Consider the following 27,168-nt stretch of genomic DNA (forward strand, 5'->3'; position numbering starts at 1 on the left):
TAAACCATCCTTCACCCCCCCCTCCCAAAAAAAAACCCCGCCCCCCTTCTCTCACCCTGTATCCCGGGACAGGTGGCGGGTCCTTCCCCTTCTCCACCTGGGCGGGGAAGGCGCCGCTGAGTTCCTCCTCCTCCTCCTCCTTACTCCCGCCCCATCCTCCCTCCTCCTCCTCCTCCTCCTCGGCGTCCCCAGAGGGAGCCCCTGCGCTCCGCGGCCGGACGCACCCCTGTCCCGCAAACCCCCGCGTAACCCCCGCCGCCTGCAGCAGCAGCGAGGAGGAGGAGGAGGAGAAGGGAGGAGGAGGAAAGCAGTAGGGAGGGGGGGCGCACACACACACACACACGTGTGTGTGTACGCGCAGCCCTTCGCCGGTCACCCCCCTCCTTCCAGCATGCTGCGCGGAGGCGCGCAGGGCAGAGCGGCGGCGAGGAGCTGATCCGCGGCCGCGGGAGGAGGAGGAGAAGAGGAAGAGGAGAGGAAGAAGAAGAAGAAGAAGAGGAGCGAGCGTGCTCCGCGGAAACCTCCGTGCGCCCGTTCCGTCCGACCCATCCCCTCAGCCCCCGACCACCATCACCATCCCTCCGAGGGAGCGGAGGTTCCGCAGGATGGGCGGCCGCAGCCCCCTGGCCGCCGCCGGGCCCCGCGGAGCTGCTGTCCTGCTGGGGCTCCTCGCCTTCTGCTCCGCCGTGGAGGAAAAGAAAGGTAGGATTGGGGGGAAAAGAGAGAAGAGAAAAAAGAGGGGGTTCCACCTCTCCCCGCACCCCGGGGGTCCCGCTCCCCCGTGGGAGCCGGGCTGCTGCGCGCCGCGGAGCCGGGGAGGAGGGGGGGGGTGGACGGCGAAGGGAAAGTCCCACTACTTCTTTCCTTAAAAACAACCAAAACACAACCAAACCCCAAAAAACCGGTGAGGAGAAAGAGAGGGGGGGAAAAAAATAACTAAAAAAAACCCCCCATAAACCTATAGCAGCGAATCGGGCAGCTCCGACTTCCTGATTTTCTCGGCTTATTTTCTTTTGTGGGGGTGGAGGAAATAAAAGGGAATAAGCCTTGGCACATCTCATCGGTCGTGCTTCTCTCCTTTCGTATTCTTATTTTTATTTTTTTACTGTTTTTTTTATTTTTTTTGTAATTCTTCCACCCCATTCCCGTTTTGACCGCTCTCTCCCCCCCGGACTCAGCCGCTGCCGGCACTCCCGGGGGGGGGGGGGGTCGGGGGAGCGAGCCAGGCGACCCCCCCCCACTCCCGAGAGTAAGCCCCGCTCCGCGTAACACCCTCCTGTCGCCCTGCCCCGCGCACCGCCGCTTGTCCTGTTAACAGAAGGAAAAAAAAAATATTAAAAAATCAAAAAATAAAAAAATGATGCACCTGGGAAGGGGGGGAGCGGAAAGAGGAGAAACTTCTTGTTGTATTTGATTCTCTAGTTGTTAAAAAAAAAAAAAGGGGGGGGTGGTTTCTCCCTGCTTTGACCCAGCGTGCGGGAGCCGTCCCGTCCCGGCGCGGCGGTGCGTGGGAACGGCGCGGAGCGGGCGCCTCCGGGTGGGTCGGTGGGGTTTTTGGGGTTGGTTTTCGGTGTTTGGGTTTGTTTTTTTTTAATTTAATTTATTTATTTATAATGAAACCGGTTTAAAGGATTAGAAAACGTTTCTGGCTGGTCAGTTCCGTCGTTTTCCTTTTTCTTTTTTTTTTTCTCTCTCTCTTTTTTTTTTTTTTTTTCCCCCGCTCCTCTCCGTGTGTGGTGTTCTCTTTTGTGACTTTTTTAGAGAGCAGGCCCCGGCTGCTGTTCCAGGCGGAGCGCAGTCCTCTTTTATCTTGGAAATCTGCCAGCCAGGGGGGAAAAAAAAAATAATAAAAATAATAAAAAAACCGATTTGGTTGCGTTTGGGGTTTGGTTTGTGTGTGTTTTGGTTTGGTTTTTTTTTTTTTACCCTTTCTTTCTTTTTAAAGAAAAAGTAGGAGACGAGAATTAATAGTTTTTTAGAAGGGTTGATGCATGGCTTAAAGAGGCTGAGTTACTCTTTCGTGACTGCAGATGGTAAAACCCTCCTGAAAGGGAGAAACGCCCCGTCCAAAAAAAACCTTAGTTGCACAACCTTCAAAAAGTGGAGATTCTTCTGTTCCAGAAATCAAGTTCGTACCTGTTGTTGATGTAACATGGGCAGTTTTTCTTCCCTGGTTTTCTTTTTTGTTGGGTTTTTTGTTTTTTTTTTTCCTTTTCCCTCACCCTTTGAAAACGCTGAGAAGCTGAGGTGACTCCATCTGCTGTGCTTGTGTTAAAAGCCTTTGGAGATGTGGTCTCAGGTGCACGTGCCCTGTAGGAAATACAGAGTGTGAGGGGAAATACCGGGTTTAGAGTCTTTAATTCTGTGTCTCGTGTGCTCAGGAGGGTGTCAGTTATTTGAGGATTACGAAATAATCAACAGCTGAGTGATAAACCTGATAGAGATTGGTTTTGGGTACTTTCTGTTAGCAGGTAACTGCTCCTCTGAGGAGAGCTGTAGGCTCAGAGGCAGAGGTGAAGGCAGAAGAATTTCTTCAGGAAGGGTGAATTTCATTGATTAGACTTTATTAGTTTCTTTCCCCACCTGAGGATAAGTAAGAAAATAAGTCAGGGGTCCAAAATGAAGCGGCGTTTGAGAATTGTGGGATACTGTTTGGAAGCCGCAGGTCCAATGGGTCATGGGGCATCAGTGTATGTTGAGGACCTGCCCCCTTGGTCAAGTGATGGGACCCGACATCAGAATTCAGAGTAATGCTGGAAGTAAATGTGCCGTAATAAATATATGCAACACTCCTGAGGTTTTTAAGACCGAATTCTGTGGATTTAAGAAGCTCAAATTGCAAATGAAATCGAACTTTTTTTTTTTTTTTTAAAAGTTCAGTCTGACTTCTTCTATTAGCAAGAAGAGGAGATGTCTCAAAAAAAAAATCAAGTGCCTGGGCGAATGTTGGTTTTGTTAGAAGAATGTCAGAATCAACCTATAAAATCCGATCGACATAATGTTTGAGTGAAAAATCTTTAAATACAGTTGGGTCTTTTCCCCAGGTTGTAGAATAAGCGTCCAGTTTTGTGTGTTACTGCTTGGTGGCACCACTTACAGTTAAACAAACTGCTTGTTGTTGTTGTTGTTGTTGCTCTATACTGGTTTTATTACCTCTAGCTTTGCTCTGTAGCCGCGGCCATTGCGGGACGGGGAGCGTGCTGCTCCGTGCTGGGTGGTGCGGTGGCCTTGTGTATCTGATATCTCATGTGGCTTTCTGGAAAAAAAAAAAAAAAAAAGGAAAATGGAAGCTCCTGAAGGATGTTGGAGTATTTATTTGCAGGTGAAATGAAAAAAAGCTCCGTCTAATGTCCCGTGCAGCATTCAGGTGTGTGCTGCTGTTCTGTACCACTGCCCTTTAGGTTGTTCTGTAGGTTCTGCTCTAGATGTTGTCCCATACTTGGATTTCACTGAATTTCACTGAATTTTTAGGGTTGGAAGGGACCATAGAGATCATCTAGTCCAACTCCCCTGCTGAAGCAGGATTGCCTAGAGCTTGTCAGAGCATGTTACTCAGGAGCATCCAGGCAGGTCTTGAAAATCTCCAGAGAAGGGGACTCCACACCCTCCCTGGGCAGCCTCTTCCAGGGCTCTGTCACCCTCACCGTGAAGAAGTTTCTCCTCATATTTGAGTGGAACCTCTTATGTTCCAACTTGTGCCCGTTGCCCCTTGTCCTCTCACTGACAACCACTGAGAAGAGTCCAGCTCCACCTTCCTTCAACCCACCCTTTAGATACTTGTCAGCATTAATAAGGTCTCCCCTCAGCCTTCTCTTCTCCAGACTAAAGAGTCCCAGCTCTCTCAGCCTTTCCTTATCAGGGAGATGCTTCAATCCTTGAATCACCTTCGTTGCCCTTTGCTGGACTCTTTCCAGTAGTTCCCTGTCTCTCTTGAACTGGGGAGCCCAGAACTGGACGCAGGATTCCAGTTGGATGGATGCGTACACGTAGCCTGATCTTTGTGGATTGCGTAGGGCTTGATCCGGTGATGCCCAGGCATCCCGTGCCTTTTGAGATGCTCTTCAGTGTAGCCTGGTTTGGGGGTCTCCCCAGAGCAAGGCAGCTGCCTGCACGTCTGCAGCTTGGCCGAGGGGTTGGCCGTGTCCTCTGCCTGCCACCGGTGCAGGACATCTCGTGCTCATCTTGCAGCACCAGCGGTTGCTGGTATTTGTCATTCCTGTGTTTGTATCATCACTGATGCAAGTGGAGTTTTCTCTGTGGACACAGGAGCAAACACGGGTGTGTGAGTGCAGGTGTTTGTTTATTATCTAAGGATTTGTCTATGCACCCCATTTATCCATTTATTTTATTTTATTTTTATTTTTTTTCTCCTTGGTAAAATGACCAAACTCTTGGGGGTTTGGAAACTAAAATAAATCCGTTGCAGTCTTGGCAGTGAATGCAGTTAGAGATATGGAAATTTACCTCCTGCTGCAACCCAATTTGGTGAAATAATATAAATAAGTAGTCTTGACTATGGAGTTGTTCTTACTCCTCAATGTGTGGATGATTAAGAACAAAACCCAAATCCTCCCGTCATTAAGGGATAACGACGCTATTGTCTGATAAGCAGAGAAGGGAAGGTGGAGACCTTAATTCAGGCAATCCACAAAATACAGGGACTGGGTGCAAAATGCCACAAAAGAGCTGGGTTTCTCAGCAAAGTGTGTGTGTGTGGTGAGCAAACTACACACGGGAGGGACAGTGGTAAACACGAATGTGTTACTTCTTGCATCAAGAGTGATTTGCAGATTAAATACGAAATCAAGATCAGTGCCCTGGAGACCTTACAATCAGAGTAGTCCGTTGTAATTTATTTGTTAATTTATAGAGAGCGACTCTCAGGGAGTGTCGCCCAATGCCATTATGGTCCTCAGGGCTGACTTTTGCATTTGGGTATCCATGTATCGCTGAAATCACTGGGATATGCTCGCTTTAGCAGCAAGATAGCTGACTAGCCAAACCAGTTCCTTCAGGAGGTGTCCTTATCTTCCATGAGCACAATCTGCCTTTGCTTAATAGCTCTTCAGAAACAAGCCCAGTGAAAAGTTCCAGGTGACAGGACTAGAGGAAACGGCCTCAAGTTGCGCCAGGGGAGGTTCAGGTTGGAGATTAGGAACAATTTTTACACCAAAAGGGTTCTTAAGCCTTGGAATGGGCTGCCCAGGGAAGGGGTTGAGGCACCATCCCTGGAGGTGTTCAAAAGATGGGTTGACTTAGTGCTTAGAGACATGGTTTAGTGATGGGTTTTTTTGGTCAAAATTGGGTTGATGGCTGGACTAGATGATCTTGAAGGCCCCTTCCAACCCAGATGATTCTGTGATGCTTTTTAGGGAGGGTGACAGCTCCTCCATGGAATGGCTTTGCCTAGAAACTGTTGGTATTTCCACAAACTCCTGGGTTAGTCTGAGTTTGGGTGGGATGTGTGCCTCGGAGGGCACACTCACCCTGCCTGTGTGATTGGAGGACCCCAGAAAGAGTGAACATGGGCTCAAAATCAGATTGTCGTCGTGTTGTGTTCGAAGCATTGGTGTTTACACGCACGAGAACTTGGTGTGAAACCTCCTGTGAGGCTGGGATCCGCGTGGCAAAAGTCATGCTTGTGTCATGCAGACATGGTTACACTGGTGGAAAAGTGCTGGGACTTGGAGAACTTTAACTGGAGGGGGTGAAAGGGGAGCCAGAATTGGCCGTACCCACAAAAGCATCCTCTGGCCTTGGCCAGTCTACATGAGGAGCTGGGGTGACCTGGCTGACTGTTGAATTTAGACTGTTGGGGAAAAAAAAAAAAAAAAGGGTTAGATCTTATGCTGTAAAAATAAATAAATACATAAATATGACCTGCTAGCTGCTCGAGCAATGGTTATTTTGGAAAGATGTGAATTGCATTAGGCATCTTCTGTTAGTAATTCCTCAGCCCCCCATCCGCTGTAAAAATAAATAAATACATAAATATGACCTCCTAGCTGCTCGAGCAATGGCATCTTCTGTTAGTAATTCCTCAGCCCCCCATCCTGCTGTACTGCTCTCCTCCCGCTGAAGGAAAGCTAGCTGCTCGAGCAATGGTTATTTTGGAAAGATGTGAATTGCATTAGGCATCTTCTGTTAGTAATTCCTCAGCCCCCCATCCTGCTGTACTGCTCTCCTCCCGCTGAAGGAAAAATGCAATTCTGCTGCTCGGGGCTCAGCTGGCAGAGGAATCCCACTCAATCCAGCTAGGATTTGGCTAGTTTTAGCAGAAAGTTGATTAGGAAAGGCAACAGAGCTTCCCTTTGCTCCTCAGTGGAAGGTGTGCTCACGTGTCTGGGTTCCCCAATTTGCTCCGGAGCAGTGGTAGAAGGTGTGGAGCCTCCGGTGAACGCTCCATCAGCGTTTATTGCTCTGGTGGGGAGAGTCACCTGCCTTGCTCTCTCTCTCCTGGAGGTTAACCTTGAGCAACACCTCTTGCCACAAGTGCAGTTGGCGAAGTCAGTGCAGAATTGTGCTTTTCTGGGTCCTAAGCAGTTCTTGTGCCGGGGGTGATGGCTGAGCAGGGGCTGCTGCTCCACGGAGTTAAGGGATATGCAGCAGGAGAGCGGGAATAACGAGGAGGGATGGGTAGAGGGACCCTCACCTCTGGGATGGATGCACCCTTTGAATGAGGCTGATGCAGTGCCAGACGTCCTCCAGGCGCGGGTGACAAGGGGGTGGGATAAAAGCTGCATTGGATGTGACTCCTGGGATGTTCTCCATCCCTGAGTACCACTGCCATTCCTACCTGTTGGCTCTAGAAACGCAGAAAGGCACGGGGAGCCAACACGATGGATTTGTCAGCATTGTGTAGGTGGGGATAGAAAGTGTTCGGGTGACTTTTTGTGGGGTTTTTTTTTTTTTTTTTTTTTTTGTTTGTTTGGTTGGGGGTTTTTTTTTTTTTTTTTTCCCAAAAGAACCCAAGGCTTAGAGTGGTAGAATATTGCCCAGAGATGATAAAAATAGTGAGACAGCCCTGTGCCTGCCTGTCTGTGCCACATTTCAAGCACGTAAGTCCACAGTAAGCTCAAAAGTTAAGTATGGGGGGAAGTGCTTTACGATGTGTCAGAATCCCGCAGGATCCTCTAATCAAGAAAAGGTTCAATACCTGGTACCTATAAAACAAGAAGTTTTTGGGACAAAAGGTATTCTGTGCAATAAAGATCCTTCTTTCTGAAAGTCTGTAAACAAAAAAACCTGTCATTTATAGAAACAATTCAATTGATACAATCCTTGAAATATGCTTATTTAGTTATTTTGAAAATTAAATATTGCTAAATGTTTCCAAAACTGAGTCATGAACCTGTCAATAAATCCTTGTAGTGAAAGGTCTGTTTTCAATTTGCAGCATTAACATTTAGAGCATTTTAAAAGTGCAATAGTGCCACATGTTCAAAGCAATTCCAAATTCCAGTTAAAGGGAAACATCATGTTAAATAGTTATAAAATTAAATATATGTACATAGTTTATTAGCGACAGGCATATTTTTTTTCAAATGTCTATGCACATTTGAAAATGGTACTTATCAATATATATTTATACCTGTGTGCAGTGTGCATAATAAACTGCACACCCACAGAATATTCTAGGTGCAGGCATGTAGATAGTTCAGCTACATTCTCAAGGCATCTTCAATTACTAATATTTTTGTCAGCAGGAAGGAACGTGATCTTTCATAACAATGAAGTAATTGTTTATTTTTTCCTTGCTATTTTGTTGCAGGAATTAGACATTTTGGGTTACTTATTACCATAAAAAAATTCCCACCAGTCTGCTGAAGGCACAAGCAAGGCAAAGTGTTCCCTAATTCCCAGAAGGCATGTGTTATCTCATGGTAACACACACGCGCGTTGCAGTGTGACATTTCTTCTGGATACAGGTAAATGGAACGTACTGTATCCAGGATACAGCTTTGCGCTGCCATTAAAATCTCACTTGTACTTCCCTGCTTGCAAAATACTTTATCAAGCTGTAGAGCGCAGAACAAAAATTTCATGGGGCACTTGTACCACTGCGATTTTAATAAAACCTAGAGAAAGACTGAACAAAATCATACAACTGCTGAAAATCTAAAGGGTTGATGTTTAGGTGAAAGTTGCTGCCTTTAGTCTTGTGTGTGTGGGAAAGGCTATTGATATTCTCATGCACTGGCAGGCAGCGGTGTGGGGACAGCGGTCTTATAACATATTGTGAATATAATGGAACCATTTTGGTGCTAAATGTCGTCATGACTTCTTATGCTGAGCGAAAAGTGCTGGGACTTGGAGAACTTTAACTGGAGGGGGTGAAAGGGGAGCCAGAATTGGCCGTACCCACAAAAGCATCCTCTGGCCTTGGCCAGTCTACATGAGGAGCTGGGGTGACCTGGCTGACTGTTGAATTTAGACTGTTGGGGGAAAAAAAAAAAAAAAGGGTTAGATCTTATGCTGTAAAAATAAATAAATACATAAATATGACCTCCTAGCTGCTCGAGCAATGGCATCTTCTGTTAGTAATTCCTCAGCCCCCCATCCTGCTGTACTGCTCTCCTCCCGCTGAAGGAAAAATGCAATTCTGCTGCTCGGGGCTCAGCTGGCAGAGGTATCCCACTCAATCCAGCTAGGATTTGGCTAGTTTTAGCAGAAAGTTGATTAGGAAAGGCAACAGAGCTTCCCTTTGCTCCTCAGTGGAAGGTGTGCTCACGTATCTGGGTTCCCCAATTTGCTCCGGAGCAGTGGTAGAAGGTGTGGAGCCTCCGGTGAACGCTCCATCAGCGTTTATTGCTCTGGTGGGGAGAGTCACCTGCCTTGCTCTCTCTCTCCTGGAGGTTAACCTTGAGCAACACCTCTTGCCACAAGTGCAGTTGGCGAAGTCAGTGCAGAATTGTGCTTTTCTGGGTCCTAAGCAGTTCTTGTGCCGGGGGTGATGGCTGAGCAGGGGCTGCTGCTCCACGAAGCTAAGGGATATACAGCAGGAGAGCGGGAATAACCAGGAGGGATGGGTAGAGGGACCCTCACCTCTGGGATGGATGCACCCTTTGAATGAGGCTGATGCAGTGCCAGACGTCCTCCAGGCGCGGGTGACAAGGGGTGGGATAAAAGCTGCATTGGATGTGACTCCTGGGATGTTCTCCATCCCTGAGTACCACTGCCATTCCTACCTGTTGGCTCTAGAAACGCAGAAAGGCACGGGGAGCCAACACGATGGATTTGTCAGCATTGTGTAGGTGGGGATAGAAAGTGTTCGGGTGACTTTTTGTGGGGTTTTTTTTTTTTTTTTTTTTTTTTTTTTTTTTTTTTTTTTTTTTGTGTTGGTTTGTCTGGTTGGGTGTCTTTTTTTTTTTGCCAGGAGGTAATGATATGCAGCAGGGGAATCCACGGCTTGATGTTGTGAAGGTTGAAGGTCTGAAGGTTGTTTAGCTTGGTATGGTACACGCTGACCCTGTTAAAGACCTATCAATTTGACCTTCCACTGTGCCCCTGCGCTTCCAGGAAGACTTTATGAGTAGGTGCAGCACGAGATCTAATAGCGTTCCTGCCCATTCTGGTTTTTTGATGTGTTGCTTCTTGGCTTCCAACGACAGCAAACGGGATAGTGATACTTCTTTTTTTTTTTTTTTTTTTTTTTTTTTGGGGTGTATTTTTTTGCCCCCCCAATTTTTTTTTTTTTTTTTTTAAAAAAAAATAAAAAAAAAAAAATTTTAATTTATTTTATAAAATTATCTCTATTTGGAAATTGAATAAGTGGTTTTTTTTTTTTTTTTTTTTTTTTTTTTTTTTGAGGGCTGAATTCTGCTGACCTCACAGTATTTTTTTTTTTTCCTTCAGAAATAGTTACAGAACATTTGGCATGAATATGAGCAGCAGAAGTCATTCTTAAACAAAATGTGGAAAAAAAAAAAAGAAAAAAGATGTACTCGAAGTATGGAGAAGTTGTACCAAAATATATGTCTATTCCTGCTGGAGCAAGACTTTTTTTTTTTTTTTGAGAAACTATGACGTGCCTTCATAGTTTTTCTTGTAGGGAGAGTGTGTAGGTAGGGCCTTGTGGTTGTTGTGCTTTAATAATGTTATTGAGTGTTGCTCACGAGGGCGAAGTATAAGAAACCCACTCATGAGTTTGTGTGTTTGAACAGGAGGACTTTCTGGTGATCAAGAGGGAAAAGACGAGGCCATGGAGGTTGGCCATGGAGATGGGAAACAGGCTCACTACCACATTACACCTTTTTATTTTATTTTTTTTTAACGGAAGGCATTGCTAGGAAAGAACAGCACTGGATTTAGGCAGCCCATAGAGGGGTGTGAGCTTTCGTTTTGAAGTTTTAATGCAAAGTGTGCTTTGGCTGTTGATGGATCCATGCGAGGTTCCTCCTCCCGCCAGCGTGCCTTCTCCTGCCCAGCACATCTGCGTACATGAAAGTAAACATCTACGTGTTCTCATGCATGTCTTGCTGGTAGAGTGTAGCACATCTTGGGTGGGTTTTGTTTGTTTCGGCAGGCTGAAGAAAAAAAACAAAACCAAAACCCCAAAAACTTCTAGTCAAACTGAAACAAATATGTCGGGGTGGTTCTAGTGAAGTGAAGGGGGGGGGGGGAAAAAACCCCCAACAAAAAAACCCCAACCAAAAAAACCTGTTTTTAAGATAATCTGGAAGATTAAATTTGACCCGAGACCATTTCTTTTCTTTTTAAGTTGGGTAAGAAGGAAAATGAAATGCTGTTTGAAATGAAAATGTGCAGGTTTATTTTGAAAATACCAGAACACCACTTAATTTTCTTACGCCTTCCTCCCACTCTTGCTTTGGTCAAAAAAAAAAAAAAAAAGTTTGCTGAGTTTGGCTCAAATTAATGAACTCACTCCAATTCCCTTCTCCCTGAAAAACTTCAGGTTTTGGGGACGGGGTAAGCTGTCACTTGGACAGATGTGAAAAGCACTGTTAAGTAGAGAAAGCAGTGGAGTCTGAAATGTTTGTGGTCGCTTTTCCATTTTCATCAAATAATAAAATAATAGTAGACTTAATAAGATAATGAGATTTAATGATAGAATTAATAATAAAATTAATAATAAGCAACAATAAAAAGCACGGTCTCCATTACTTCCCTGGCCCTACATATAGAACCATAGAATGGTTAGAGTTGGAAGGGACCTTAAAGCCCATCAAGTTCCAACCCCCCTGCCCTGGGCAGGGACACCTCCCCCCAGAGGAGGTTGCTCCAAGCCCCATCCAGCCTGGCCTTGAACCCCTCCAGGGATGGGGCAGCCACAGCTTCTCTGGGCAACCTGCTCCAGTGTCTCACCACCCTCACAGCAAAGAATTTCTTCCTGAGATCTAATCTAAATCTCCCCTCTTCCAACTTAAAACCATTACCCCTTGTCCTATCACGCCACTCCCTGATCAAGAGTCCCTCCCCATCTCTCCTGTAGCCCCTTCAGGTACTGGAAGGCTGCTATAAGGTCTCCCTGAAGCCTTCTCTTCTCCAGGCTGAACAACCCCAGCTCTCTCAGCCTGTCTTCACAGCAGAGGTGCTCCATCCTTCTGATCATCTTCATGGCCCTCTGCTGGACCCGTTCTAACAGGTCCATGTTCTTTCTGTGTTGAAGACTCCAGAGCTGGACACAGTGCTCCAGGTGGGGTCTCACCAGAGCAGAGTAGAGGGGCAGAATCACCTCCCATGACCTGCTGGCCACCCTTCTTTTGATGCAGCCCAGGATGGGGTTGGCTTTCATGGTTGGTACCTTCACTGTACCTTGCTGACCTCCAGCCGGTGAGGAGCTGGAGGTGTGCAGGTCTTTGCGAGAGGTGCAGAAGCAGGGAGGATGGGGCTTTGGGAAGATGAGGTGAAAGCTGCTGAGCAGTAGCAATGCCCCAAGGGCCAGTGGAGCTGCTGTGTGGGTGAAAGGCCTTCTCCTCTCCTCTGTCTAGTGGTTACCATTCTCTGGGTTCTTCAGCTGGCAAAGGTGCAGGGTGGGTAGGCTTCCTGGTGTACCCTCCAGCTCCCTGGATGGAAAAGCGGTGGGTTTGCCAGCCCCCTCCATCCCAAACCCCCCAATAATAATAAAAATAAATATATATGCCGAACCAGCAACGGTGGTTCTTCCAGAACTGGGGTAGACTGCTCCTTGTGGGACTGGGTGAGTGGGCAGGGACTGTGTCCGGCGGGATGTTTTCCGGGGAAGATGTTGAGGGAAGGAGGAGAGGATATAAACCAGCTATCTCTGACAGGGCAGTAGTATTTTAGCTCCGGCTTTTACGAGAAGGAAATTATCAGTTTGTGGGAAATAGGGTTTGTGTGAGTTGGGTCATCAAAACACTGTGGCATAATCCCTGTCGTCCCGTCGCCAGATCCAGGGGTAAATGTGAGGATAACCAGGATAGCCCTGGAAATCAGCCCTTCTTGGCACATGGGCACCGTGAGCTCACGCAGCTTGTCTAGGAAGGGAAAAGTATTATTTTTTTTTTTAACCAATCGGGAGCCACAGGGGCTTGGAATGGTTGCCTGAGGCAACACAGCCGGCTGCTGGTGAAGTCACCTGCTGGGATTTTTTGGCCTCTTGTCCCATGACCGAGCCGATGATAAACACTGCCTGGAGTAGAAGGTAACCAGCATCCTGCTCAGGGCTTATTCACTGCCTTCAAAACAACATCTCACACACAGAGCATCCTTTCCCCTCTTTCCTTGAAGGCCCTTCTGCCTGTCCTTCCCCAGGGGCACGTCCCTTGACGGAGGCTGGGATGAAGTGACCCACGGTGGCATGCACCTGCTTTGGTTCCTTGCCACCCAAGGGTGCTCATTCCCTGCCGTGGCCCCTTGCTCCACCACCCCGGGGGGATACCCTTCCACCTCCTGAAATAACAGTAGCTGCACACCAGTGTTGGGTGTAAGCAGGTGTAAAGTCTCAATTCTTCCCTGAATTATACTTTCTGCGTGGCTACAGCACAGTTATCATTGAATGGTTGGAGTTGGAAGGGACCTTAAACATCATGGAGTTCCAACTCCCCTGCCCTGGGCAGGGACACCTCCCACCAGACCAGGTTGCTCAAAGCCCCATCCAGCCTGGCCTTGAACCCCTCCAGGGATGGGGCAGCCACAGCTTCTCTGGGCAACCTGTTCCAGTGTCTCACCACCTTCACAGCAAAAAAGTTCTTCCTAATATCTCATCTAAATCTCCCCTCTTCAAATTTAAAACCATGGCAGTTTTCATACTTGCAAGATCTAGCTTGAAATAAAACCACCCAAAACCTATAAAAAAACCCAAACAAACCAAAAAACCCAAACCAAAAGGCTATAGCTGCTTCCATCTGGGGATATGTATTCCCACACCCCCATTAATATCTGGGAGGCATACGTAGACTTCTGAATGCTGAATTTGATTCATGTCTGAGGTAGTAAACATTTCTTCTTGTGAGCCGTGTACTTAAATTCTGCCAAGTGCACTTTCCCTGTCGCTGAGCGATTTCTGTCACCTTGGAAATACTATTTTTTTTTTTTCATTGCTTGTAAGAAATTGAGGTGGTGGGCTTGGGTTTGGTTTTTTTTTTTTTTAATTCTTAAGTTCAAAATGCTTTTGTAGAGCAATCTTGTTGTCTGAAGTTCACTCAGGAGGTAGGACTAAGGAAGGAGGGTTCAAGGAAGAAGCTTGTTTTAGCAGTTGGGTCAGTTATTTCAGCAATGCCTTCAGCAAAGCAGTAAGAGGCTGTTTCCACAAATCAGTAACTAGTTCCCATGATTCAGATTGAATCACGTAGTTCAAGTCATTTGAATAAATAAATGACTTCTAGTAAATGAGACGACCTCTGCAATTAGGATGGCATGCTGCATATTTAATGTTATTTATTATGTGGTTTTCAATAGATATGATTAAGTTGGGTTACACTTGGAATGCTAGGTGGCATTTCAACACAAGCCACTTAACCAAAGCTTACATTAAAATGAGATATGCATTTGTTTCGTACAGGTGGCATTGTGCTGAATCTTCACCAGTTGTGTTTTCTTATTAATTTTCCTCAAGCAGATAGTTAACAGGGGGAAAAAGGAGTCACCTTCCCAAGTGCGCCTCCATTCTCTTTAATTGTAGAGGGGGGTGGGATTCTCAAGCAGATGCTTCCCAAACGTTTGCAGTTTGCTGCAGTCTTAGTTTTCCTTCCTGTCTTCCTGGGCCATCAGTTCCAAGGCTGTTGATAAAATTAAATATTATTTGATATTAAAATTTGACCTATATGATAAAAGAGCCTTTCAGTATTCCCAAGGGGATGTGCTTCATGGTTCACCTCCAGCTTCTGCTGCTGGGTTTGGACTTGTGACGAGAGCATCTTAATTCGGTGTAGAAGACAGGGAAGGAAGGGTCTTCTTGGCCTTTTTTTCCTGCTGTTGTTATTTTTTAGTTTGTCTTAATTTTAAGTAGCTGCATTATGTAATCGAAAAATCCCATGTGGTTTTGGTGTTGTGAAAGTAGTATTTAAAAAAAAAAAAAAGGTCACTTTACTACTCTGTCATAACTGGCTATATCGTGTACACAGCAACGTTGGTTAATTTAAGAAAATACACCTGAGCTATCGAAGGCAGTAAGCAGCTCCAGCTGATGGTGCCCCTGGGGAACGTGGGGAATGGGTGAGCTTTGGGGACCTACTGGCCAGATGATCATCTGTTCTATTCAGGAGAAAATTTTGGCATCGTGTTTCTTTCCAACTTTTTTCCCTTAATACAACATTGAAGATGCACTAGGGGTACCTTTTTGATAAAAGTGCCTTTCAAAATAATGAGGATACCATTTTTTTGGTGCCAGGTAAAAAACTTTGCACAAGCTATGACTTTGGAAGCTGAAAAAAAAAAAAAAAATCCTTCTTCATTCCCTTTAATCATGGGGAAGGTAAAGCTGTGGCAAGGGCAGATAACGACTAATGTTTCGCAGGCTTGCTTCTCACGTGTCAAATCTGGAGGTAGAGAGATCATCTACTGGGCATGTGGAGACAAGGAAACATCTCTCCCCCCTGACAAAAAAGGGGGGGAGAGGTGTCCTCAAGTCCCTGCGTGAGAGCCCATCACTGGTTGGCATGACGTTGTTGGGAACTGCTGAACAGAAAGTGCCTTTAGGCAAAAGCTGTTCCATGTGTGGAGTGTTTTTTCTTCTCCATTTTTATTGCAGCCTTTTTCTCATGAGTGGAAACTTGACATTCTCACTTGTTGAACAGGATTCAATTTGTTTTGCTACTCTTCAGACTAGTTTTACACCAAGTAAAGTGACTTTTTTTTTTTTTTTTTCCTCTCACCCCTGTTAAAAACAAACAGAAAACCCCAAGTGAAAAACCAATGAAACCAGAACAAAACAAACTTTTTTTTAACAGAAGTGTTAGTTGGCAAAATCCTGACTCTGGAAGTTGCTTTGTCAGGGTTAGACCATAATTTAAGCTGTTGGGTCTCCACATGAACAGGGATTTTGTACCGCAGAGCAGCATGTAGGATGATGTGATGTAGCCCTTGGTGTTTGCTGAGAGTTGGGAAGTGGTGGCAGTGAGATTTCATTTTCAGAGGCAGCCTAAAGGAGAGAAGACATTTCCTGAAAAACAAGCTGTAAGAAAACTCTAGTAACAGCCCCATCTCCCTTCCCTCAGGTACCCATCCAGGTCTTTCCCAGTGGAGACCTCGGGAATGTGAACAGGAGATCAGAAGCTCTGCTCTTGTATTGTTGGGGTTGTAGCATCTAGGTAGATGTTGATGCTGTTACCACTTTTCCAAAATTGAAGGCAGAAGATCAGTCTTTGGGGCTGGGAGCCGGGACAAGCGTTTCACTGCACATCCAGAAAGGGAAACATGCAAGTCATGTTTATGGGGCGTGCTTGGCTTCCACCTCTCTGGAAAGGAGGAAGAGTAGCTGAGTTGCAGTGGTCTTAATTAGGCGTAAAAGGAAAAATGTGATCCCTGCCATTTGTAATTCCCAATTTGACCACTGGCAATGGGGATATCTACAGTAGCAGATGAAGTCAAAACTTCAGCATCTTCAGTTATCAGATAGGATCTGACCATTCCTTAAAACATCTGTGTTAGGATACATGCCCAATTAATGGGTTGCTTTGATATTTGTCTTTTTGTTTGGGATTTGAAAGGTGTCTCATTTCCATCTGGTCTTCAAAAAGTAATTAAGCGTTGAGCAATGGTATTGCCAGTCTGTTTCTACCTAATAAGCTCTGCAAGGTGCTCTTGTTAATGATTTTTATTATTTCGGAGCCGCTCTTGTTCTCTCTTTCCCTCCTTAATGAGGCAGATCCCTTAGGCAGCATCACTTTATCACGGTTGTCTGTGGTAGATGAGCTAATCCAGCAGCATGGAAGTTGGTGTTCATCAGGGTGTAAGATGCTCCCATCAGTACGTGTGGATAATCCTCCCTGACACTTAAAAGATTTGTGAAGCGCAAAAAAAAGGAAGAACAGACCCTTTTTTGTCTAAATGAGGGTCGTCTCGATTTGAACAGCAGCAGTCTAGTCTGCATCAATGAGCGCATGGTATTCAGTGAATTAAGAGTAAAAATAGCTAATTAACACCTCCTCTGTTTCTTTTGTGCCTGGTCATCAGTTACTGTGAACCAAATTAATTCCTGATAGCATAGGGCAGGGAAGGTGCCAGTGCCAAGCTGAGGTCAAGAACTGAATTCTCTCAGATTCTAAAGGGAAATATTCTCTTTTTTTTTTTTTTTTTTTTATTGTATTGCCTGTTTCTTAAGGCTGCCTCTGCGTGTCATGGAATTTCATGTATGTATGCTTATATGCTTAATACCTGTGTTTTGGTTTTCATCATATGAAGAGAAAATCTGAATTAGTTAAGGCACTTGAAAAGGACTCGGGCTGTGTTCTGCTGGTTTAATATGGTACTGATTGGATCCCGTCTATGAACTAAACTCAAATACTTTTTCAAAGACTGGGATCATTTCAGAAATAGAATAGTGACTTCAGAGTAAGCAGACTAGTTATAACAGACAGGATTAGAAAATGGATTGTTCTGGGCCAACACTGTGCTATTGAGAGTGATGATACCGTACTGGTAATCGCACTGTTGGGCTTAATGGCCCATAAACTTTGATAAAAGCTTTTGTAAAATTGTCAGCAATAATTCCCTCCATTGTTAGATTGCCAGTGAACGTCTTCAGCCCCTGGAATAAATTGCTACCATCAATTGTGTTTATGTAATTACATAAAATAAGACTTTCGTCCTGACGGTGTAATAACTCAAATGAAAAAAAAAAATTTAGTGACTTCAGAGTAAGCAGACTAGTTATAACAGACAGGATTAGAAAATGGATTGTTCTGGGCCAACACTGTGCTATTGAGAGTGATGATACCGTACTGGTAATCGCACTGTTGGGCTTAATGGCCCATAAACTTTGATAAAAGCTTTTGTAAAATTGTCAGCAATAATTCCCTCCATTGTTAGATTGCCAGTGAACGTCTTCAGCCCCTGGAATAAATTGCTACCATCAATTGTGTTTATGTAATTACATAAAATAAGACTTTCGTCCTGACGGTGTAATAACTCAAATGAAAAAAAAAAATTAAAAATACTGTCAGCTGACAATTAACGGGTCAGATCCACAATTGCTGTGATTGCTGAGAGCTCTCTCACCTGGGTTGGGCTGGGGTAGGTTTACACCTGAAGCTGTAGTCCCATGTGTGGAGCGTTGGCACCTTCTCGTTACCTCTGCCGAGCTCTCGTGAGGTCAGCAGAAAAGGGTTTTGCATGAAAATTGAAAACCAGTTGAAGTTTACTGTAGTTCTACTCTGTTGTTAGTTTTCTCTGTGGGTTGTTGTTTTTTTTTTTTAAGCATGACAGTTATTAGAAGGTGAACATTAAAAAGGTGTAATTAGTTTCATCACCATTAGTTTGCCATTCTGAAAAAATTGCAGAAGCACTTAGATTTTGTCTATAACTTACAAGTTGTCTCAATGTGTATGCTCCCTTTCAAATTGTTTTCACAGCTACTACCTTCCTACCTTTCCTTCCCCCGCCCCCACCCCCCTGGCTTCATCCCTTCCACATGATTGGTTAAATAACAAATTATCTGCCCCAGCGTGATGCGAGATGGGCTACGATCCAAAGTGGGGCGAGAAGGAAGTTCTCTTGCAAGAAAATAAATAGCATGGGGTGTTTAACAGTGCATTAAACAAGAAAGCTGTTAGACTGTGCTTGTAGCACGGTGATGAGAGCAGGAAGATGCTCCTCCGTGTGTCATTAGTTTAGCCAGGCGGTGAAACCCTCCGACCCTGATACTGTCGGTGATATTTGGCGTTGATAAATGCAAAGCGTGATGAGGAGCTGAAGGTGGACTTTTCCACCTCTGCAGTGTGGGATGGGAAGGAGGAGCTGCCTTACCTTACCAGCCCGTACTTTTCCATGAAGAAATTTTTCCTAATTTCCAATCTGAACCTCCCCTGGTGCAACTTGAGGCCAGGTCCTCTTGTTCTATCTCCTGTGACTTGGGAGAAGAGACCGACCCCCCCTGGCTACACCCTCCTTTCAGGGAGTTGGAGAGAGTGAGAAGGTCTCCCCTCAGCCTCCTTTTCTCCAGGCTCAACACCCCCAGCTCCCTCAGCCTCTCCTCACAAGACTTCTTCTCCAGACCCCTCACCAGCTCCATTGCTCTTCTCTGGACCCGCTCCAGCCCCTCAATGTCTTTTTTGTGGTGAGGGCCCTAAAACTGGACAGAGCCCTCAGGCCTGTGAGGCCCATGGTGTGGCCCATGGCCTGCCCTCCTGGGTTTATCGCTTGCCCGTGTTTATTTGATTAATTTTCTTTAGGGAGTAGCAGGAGAGGTCGGAACGTATCCTGGGGGAATATATTCTCCACTCTCCGCCTCTGCAGCTTCAGGAGTGCTTTACCCCAGAAAAAAAAAAAAAAAAAAGGTGATTCTTAAACTGATGGTCTCGAGTCGCCCACCGGCTGTGACAAAAGCGATGCGTTTGGCAGCAGGTGGTGAGGTGGAATTCAAGGAGGGCCTGGAATTGAGTTTGGCTCCCCAGCTTGAGAGCTTGTGACTTCGGTGACCAACACTGCAGCTGCACACAGGGGAGGGTTATGGACAAGATAAAATTACGGAGAGCTGGAGGAGAAAGAAGAAAATCTGGAATTCTTGCTTCTCAATTAAAGTAACGCTGGAGTAGGGACACCCGTCTTCTATTGAGGCTCAACCCAGCAAACCTTAAGCATAATATTCCTTTGAAGTCTATGGATATTTTGCCTGCCAGGTTGGCGGGATCAGGTTTTTTTATTACTTTATTTGCCTAAGAAAACTCTTCTCATCGAGTTTAAAGGGAAAAACTGATATGACTACCACACTCTGTTAGGCATAGCCTTTGTATAAAAGTAATTATAAGGTATTATAAAAGGTATTATAAATTATAATCACATCACAAGGTATTGTGGTGTCAGTGTTATAACTTGAAACGAGTTCTTTTGACTGGGTATGCTTAAAAGTAAGTCTAGTAAGTACGTGTGTGACTAATTGTCCTTCCACTTTCTTTTCGTAAAAGATTGTCTTTGGGTAGCTTGCTGGATGGGATTAAGGTGGGTGAATTCTTTAGGTCATGTAAAGTGGTGTGGCTTCAGCATTGATTTATGCCACCCAAAGTGATGGTCTGATGGTTTAGCAAAAAGGAGATTTCTCTAAACTTGGTGGAGTTGAATGGTCTTTCACTCACACTCTGGACGTGTTTGCCACAGAACTTTTACACAGGAGCTCCTACAAAGAAGGGCGTCTGTGTATATCTCCATCCCTTCCTCCCTCCCTCTCTCTCTCTGAAATAAAATGAATTATTTACTCTAGCCCTGAGACGATATGTTAATATGCAATTCTTAGTTTATAGAGGCCTCTGGCACTCTCGGTTTATACTTAAGGAAAAAAAATGGTGTTACCACAGCAACTGCTATACCACCCGCTAGTGAAGCAGCTCCCGTCTATGTAGCACTTAGAAAAGTCCATCAGACAGATTTTTAAAGTGCACGAAACTAAAGTGAGAGCAGGAACTTAGCGCTTGCTGAATGCTGCAGTCAAAGGAGTAAAGAATTTGTGCAGAAGCTGAGAAGAGCAGTTAATGGAAATAATTAGCAATAGCTCTGATTCAGCAAGCTGCTTTGGCAGGTGCGTTATTTCAAGTCTGAGTGCGACCCGTTGGGGATGAGGGGAGTTGTGTGCAGGCCTAGGGTTTGTGCTTTACAGGGGACAAAAAATTCTGTTGTTTAATTGTTGAGTGATGGTTTTGAGAGGCTCAGGTGAGGACACTTCTCTGGGGCGTGGTGACTGGCGAGGGCAGATACTTGGCATTTCTCGACAATGAGCCACTGGCTGAGGATGAGTAACTGGAAGTATCAGAAGTTTTGATTTGTGGGTGGGAATTTTAAACAAGGTTTCGTGTGATGTTTGTGCATCACCTGTGTTTGATAGCAAGGAGACAGGTGTTGAGGTGTGTGTGTATAAAGGCGTTTTGCTGTCTGTTAAACCTTAGAGTGGTGTCTTATAAATGTTTCTGTACAATAAAGTGCAATTGTTGTAGGGCAGGTGAGAGTCCTAGGAAAGACTAGTTTTAAGCTGGTCTGGACTCATTAAGACTATACCTTATCATTGAAAACTAGTCTATCATTGATAGATAGTATCATTGATATCAATGATACTATCTATCAATGAAAACTATCTATCATTGAAAAGTAGTCTAAGGTCAATATCTTATTTAGAAGTTTTTCTTTTAAGACACTGTGGTATTGGAAGACCTTCTATGCTAATGAATTTACTACTTTTCTTTGTATTTTTAATCCTTATCAGCTCTTAGAAAGAGCTGAGTATCTGTGTATTAGTAAAACTGTGTTCTTAGGAAAAGCATACTTGGGATTATGAGGAATTACTTTATGGCTCTCAGTAGCACTGTGTTTGCAAGATTATTATTGATTGCTGTTCTTTTATTGGCTTATTCCCCACAGCTACTGCTTTTATCAGATTGCAGAAAACAAGAGCACAAATGGAGTTTTCTAATTCTTGAAATAAACCCCAGAAAAATGCTATATGTGCGTGCTGGTCTTTTCCCCTCTTGACGAGCATTCCTGGACGGCACCTTTAGTCTTTGAAAGTGCTTTGAAATCATCATATGGACAAAAATCTGCACAGGTGCTAATCTGAAACTGCATAAGAAGGAGGGCTGTGCTTTGCAGCCTGAATTTCAGTCTTCTCTACTAATGTTCTCCAGCGAGCTGTGGCTAGTTGTGAGATAAATGACCTGCAGGGCTGGAGGGAGTGACTCTTCTAGCGGCGTGTCTGCTCCTTCAGGGATACCGTGCTCTCCCCTTTACCCTCCGGGATTTGTCCTGACAATCCACCCGAGGACAGGCAACGCTGGGGATCGTGTCCTTTCTCCCCCATGAAGGTCCTTGGTTGGGTAGCTCGGGAGGGAGCGTTGCAGAAGCTTAGCTAATCTGCTGTAGCTGGATGTTCAGAGCTGAAGCCAAGCCCTGGCGAGGCCAAGGTGCCATTAAAATGCCTCTGAAAATGCAGTTTTGTGGGAAAGCCGTGTTGGATTGGAAGGCAGCTGGCCCTTTCCCTTCCTTAGACTGAGCCAGGTAGGCATGAACACTTAAAGGTGACTTTTGAATGATTTCTGATCTACTACTTTTTACACCTTCGCTGTGGTATAACGTCCAGCACTTGTGCTGATACTCCTTCTCTGTAATCCCACACTGATCTGCACAGATGCTCTCCCTTGATTTTTATTGGGATCTGTGCTTTAGGACGGTGTGGAGCGGATTTATACACGGTAACCATCCTGCAGCCTCGGGTGCCTTTTGCTTCAACAAATGCCAAAAGCACTTTGAAGGTCATTAAGCTAAAGGCAGTGATGGTGGCTGTGTCCTGGGACTGGAAACTCTGCATAGGGCATCTTTGTGGTGCTACCCAAAGGATAAGGAAAGCTGAGCAAGGTGGTCCCCAAGAAATCTCTTCAGTAACTTGGTTTAGTTCAGGTACTAATATGCCAGGGGGCGCATGAAGGATTTTCCATGTATTAATGGATATATTTTTAGCAAAGGTGCTCTGACATAGAATGGTTAGAGTTGGAAGGGACCTTAAAGATCATGGAGTTCCAACCCCCCTGCCCTGGGCAGGGACACCTCCCACCAGACCAGGTTGCTCCAAGCCCCATCCAGCCTGGCCTTGAACCCCTCCAGGGATGGGGCAGCCACAGCTTCTCTGGGCAACCTGTTCCAGTGTCTCACCACCCTCACAGTAACAAGTATGATAATTTGCCTGAAACATAACAACAACAAAAAAAAATCATTGTAGTCAAAAGCGGAATTTTTAAAAGTCTTTCTTGTTGTCTGCACTCAATCTTTTGAGTGCAGTACAGCAATAATTATTAGGCAGGCGGTGATTTGTCTCAGAAATGTATGTATACCTTTAAAAATGCAACCTCTGTCTGCTTGATTTCTAATTAATCACTCGCCTCTGATGATAAACTTGAAGTTATGTGAGGAATGCTTTCCGGCACTAGCAGGATTTTAAAAAGCTGCTTTAGATGTATATTAAAAATGCTTTTGGAGACAGAGAGACAGAAAACCTTAGAAGTCTGATGACTGTTTATCTGAAAGGAGTTCCCAGTGGAACTGGGTTCCCTGTTCGTAGTGGTTTAACTAGGCAGGGAATTTATTTGGTCGTCTGCTCACAGAGACGTTGAAGGAATGGTCTATTTTAAAATTCAAATACTCCAGTAACGTGAAGTTCAGGGCCTGGCTGAAAGGACGCGGTGGTAGCTGGGGTTGCTATCTGAAGATGACTTTTTCTCCATAACTCACAGCACGATAAAAGCGAGCGACGGGTGTTGGTGGGGGGGAAGCTTCCCAAGGCTCAGAAAGTTGTTTTGTAGGCTCCGTATTTCGTTGTGCCCAATTTATTTCATAGAATCATAGAATCATAGAATTTCCCAGGCCGGAAGGGACCTCCAAAGGCCATCTAGTCCGACCTCCCCGCAGTCAGCAGGGACACCCCCAACTAGACCAGGTTGCCCAGGGCCTCGTCGAGCCTCTCCTTGAATATCTCCAGGGATGGGGCCTCAACCACCTCCCTGGGCAACCTGTTCCAGTGCTCCACCACCCTCACAGTGAAGAACCCCCTTCTAATCTCCAATCTAAATCTGTTCCCCTCCAGCTTGAAGCCATTGCCCCTCGTCCTGTCACTACAGGCCTTTCTAAACAGGCTCTCCCCAGCCTTCCTGTAGGCTCCCTTCAGCGTATTTACAGCGTTTGGTGCCGCATGTGTTCCCTCGCTGCGTTTCCTGGTTGAGCTGAGAAGAGAGAGCTTACCTTTAGCTACGGGTAAACACCAGCGGCGTCTCAAAAATCCTGCAAGAAAGTCTTGAGTCTGATAGCGTGCTTTCATTTGGAGGCAGGAATAGCAAACATTTACCTACAGGGCAGTTATCTAAAGCTCACGGTTCCTTTACGTACTGTACACGGGTATGGAAGGGGGAGAGTGTGGGTACCTGCAGCATCCAGGCATGAAATCACAAGGTGACATTCCGCCCTCCAGAGAGGGGGGGAAACCATCCCAGCCCCGCTGAAGTCCTTGGGATTGAAGGTAGACCTGGGTCTCCAGCCAGGAAAGCAGCAGCAGCTTTCCAAAGCAGGGATGCGAGTCTTTCAGGTTTGCTCTGTGCTGCCTGGCGGAAAGGGCTTGTGGCAACAAAACAAAACAAACCGAAGGGGGGGGGGAAAAAAAAAAAAAAAAAGCTGTTTGTACTTTATGAATCCGAGCCCTGGTAGAGAAGTTGTCTGCAGAACTCTTTAAATTACTTTTTTTTGATCTTTTGGGTATTTATTTCAGGCCGCTGTATAGCTGCAATAGAGAACTCGGCATGGAAATCATAATTAATCTGCTTCGGATGAAGCAGGGGATTTTGGTTTAGTGTCTCAGAATAAGTGCTGTAAGGAGTATGGCCACGAAAAAAAAAATACAGCAAGGAGGAGCTAAAATTACCCTAATTCGATTACCGAATCTTCAGCAGGCTCTGGATTTTTTGGGAAGGGGCAGGGGTTGTTTTTTGGTTTTGTTGGCGTGGGTTGGGCTGACCGTTGAGGGGTCAGAACAATATATTTTCCATGACACAGTCAAAAGAGGATTATAAAATCAGGGTCTGTGTATTATAACTGTCTGCACTGCTGTATAGATTTGATAGGGTCTAAAATCTGCCCCGCCCCCAACCCCCCAATAATTGTACGTAATCAAGAAATTGCATGCTCTGATACAGGGCACAGGGGCTAAAGTAATTACTTTTTTTTTTTTTTTCCTCCGGGCATTTACTTAGCCCTAAAACAAAGGGCGGGTGAAGACACGGCCAGATGTAAATACCGGGGTCTTCAAAAAATGACTGCGTGCGTGGAAATGTCCACAAAATCCCATGGTTTTGGGTAATGCGTCTGTTTTTTTGTTCCCTCTGACTTTCCAAGGAGCTGGGGAGGCACCACCTGGAGCCAGGCGCTCTGTGGGAGATGCTCCCATGGGATCCCATCTCCAGGGACACTGGGGATGCCCCCACCATTCCCGGCACCGCTCACTGGGTCGCATCGGCTTTTTGGCTCCCGGTTGGAGTCTCCTGGATAAGCTGGGATGTTGTGTTTTGGGTTAAAACTCGAGGCCTTGTGTTAAAACTCGAGGTGAGGGGTTGCTTCACCTCTTCCATAGGCTCCTCTCCATCCACTTATCCATCCGTAGCATATTTTTTTTTTCTCGCTAAGTCTGGCAGGGTTTGTGAGCTGCGGAGCAAGAGAAAACAAAAAGGGGGGGAAAAAATTGCCATTAGCCACGACTGTGTGTAAGAAAGCTTTTTAGTAGTTCACAGCTTTGGGATATTCTGCTCTCATTAATATTGAGTATTAACCTGCGCCGTGTTTTTCTGCAGCATTAGCAGCCATCCCTCTGCTGAATACAAATTAGATTTTTTAAAATTAATTAATTTATTTATTATTTTGCTGCAGTCCAAATTCAGCTATGGGTAAAGGTTTAAAGATTATATTTATGGGGCACCTGCGTGGAGTAGTAGTTTGTGTTCTGGTTTGGATGTTTGTGAGGGTGCTATTTATTTGGGGTTTTTTGTTTTTTTTTTTTTAATGCTACTTCTGCAGCATACCAGGAAAACAGGTGGGACATTTACATCTCCTTTCTTGACTTCTTTTTTTTTTTCATTTTGTATTTTAAAGCGTTTGATCCTGTCGAGGCTTCAGGACCTCATAGCTTATTTGAATTAAAAGAGAATTTGGTCCTTTTACACATTGGCAAAATCTGAGGACAACAGTCGGTTTGCAGATCTTGGCCTGGCTTCAAAAGGGCTTTGTAAGCATAAAACTAGCCCTGTGATATCTGGGGAAGCCCATAAAAGGTGCTGAGCAGCTTCTGCACCTGACGAACGTCTTACAAGGATACTTGCAAACTGGCTGGATGGAGCCCTGAAAAAGGAAGGGGGTGGTGTGTGTGGAGACTTCTCTTTGGCAAAGACACCCAACGCCAATCTTGGGCGTGTTGTGTTTGCCCGTCTCAGCCTGGGAGAACATAGAGCCTGTTCCTTTGCCCAGCTGCTTGCCCCTTGCCCTGGCCAGAAGTTTTCTGGCTGGCTGAAGGCACACGGAGCTGATCCACGGCTCCTCCGGACCAAAGCTCCAGAGGAAGGAAGGAAAAGCATCTTAATAGCTGGGGTGGTTTGGGCTTGCCCTCCCCACCACCCCCAGGCGTTATGGGTACAGGGTATTTATACCTGCAGCCTTCTTCTTTGGGGTGAGGGGTGGAGAAATGTGCCACGTGACAGCTCGACATTACGTGATTTGATTCAAAAGGCACTCCCTCCCCATAATTATAATTTATCTTTTTTTTTTTTTTTAAAAAATTACACGCATTGGACAGACAAAGACAAAATCCCCTTGATCTTCACAGCGCCTTGAAAAACGAATGGCAGGGAAAATGTTTGTTCTTTTGAGCTTGGTTTTACACCTGTGTCCTAGGCTTCTGTTTTATTGGCAATTTAAATCCATTAGAAAGAGAAACAAGTCTCCACAGATCGCGTTATGTACAGCAGCTTCCCAGCTCAATCTGAAGCCTAATTGTGCACAAACATTGACTTGACCAGTATTGCTAGTGGCATTTGTGTTAAGTGGATAGTTAAAGGCTTAATGACCCCTTGGAAACCAAGTGCTTGCTTTTTGTCACGTATTGATGGTACTACCCCACCCCGCGTGAGGCCGGCAATTGAATTTTTTAATTTATTTATTTATTTTCCTTCTCGGTGATTTTTTAGAAAAACCTTTCAGCTGCTGGCACAGTCTCTCTGCTCCATTTCCCTTGATCGAGCTGTTTGGATGGGGCACGGGGGCTGCGTCCCCATCAAAGCCCAGCCCCTTCGTACCTCGGGGTTCCTTCTGAAATCTGGTGAATGGCCATTAAAGCAAGAAGAGAAGTTGCCGGTTGGATGAGGAAATTTATGTGATGCAAAGGAAAATCCTTCGGGCCTGGGAGTTTAAGTAGCATTGAGTGTTTTCTTTGGAGAGCCCAGTGAAGAAGAGGTCTGCTTGTGGTGGGGTCTGAGAAGTAAAGGGACGGGGAGGCCCTAACGCCGAGTGTTGCCCCTTGATTTCCTCCATGGTGAGCTTGTCATCATGTGGCTGATGGGTGGAAAGAGACCAAAAATGGCTACGTACCTGCTTTCCTGAGTGTGACAAATGAAAGGGCAGTGCACAGAGGTCTAAAAAGCACCCGATCGAACAAGTGGTTGGTTTGAGGTTTGGTAATGGAACAAATTGCTGGAGGCTTTGGGCTGAAGTATGAAGGGATGATCACTTTTTATGGCACTTAGCAGTAGCTTAACACAAGCAAGCACTGCAGGGGCCAGATGTTCCATGTTCTTTATGTGGGATTGGCTCTTCTAATGCTTTTAGTCTCCTGTTCCTACCAGACAAACGTCTGCATCACCCACTGGAAACCGACTGAGCCTTGGGCTGTTGGGTGAACACCTCCAGCTAAACACCGAGGAACCTGAACCAAAGCAAGCGAAGCTCTCACACCTTGCTCTTCCTAGTGTCTCTCTCCTCCCGTGATGAATTTAAATTAATTTACTTTAAAAAAAAAAAAAAAAA

At 45.4% G+C, this 27,168-nt stretch overlaps 1 protein-coding gene across 2 annotated transcripts in view; it reads left to right on the forward strand.

The window, feature by feature from the left end:
• The window catches only part of EGFR (epidermal growth factor receptor), a 243,829-nt gene that overhangs the window by 43,352 nt on the left and 173,309 nt on the right, over positions 1 to 27,168 (forward strand). Inside the window, exon 1 of one of the 2 annotated variants that reach the window (XM_014946982.1) lies at positions 241 to 702. The exons of the other annotated variant lie outside the window; for it this stretch is intronic. Within the exon in view, the coding sequence (XP_014802468.1) occupies positions 606 to 702 (97 nt within the window). The 5' untranslated portion in view covers positions 241 to 605. Of the gene's footprint in view, positions 1 to 240; positions 703 to 27,168 lie in introns of those variants that run through there. 2 annotated transcript variants of the gene reach the window in all.

This window comes from Calidris pugnax, unplaced genomic scaffold, assembly GCF_001431845.1.
Source record: "Calidris pugnax isolate Ruff unplaced genomic scaffold, ASM143184v1 scaffold71, whole genome shotgun sequence".
Classification (NCBI taxonomy): domain Eukaryota; kingdom Metazoa; phylum Chordata; class Aves; order Charadriiformes; family Scolopacidae; genus Calidris; species Calidris pugnax.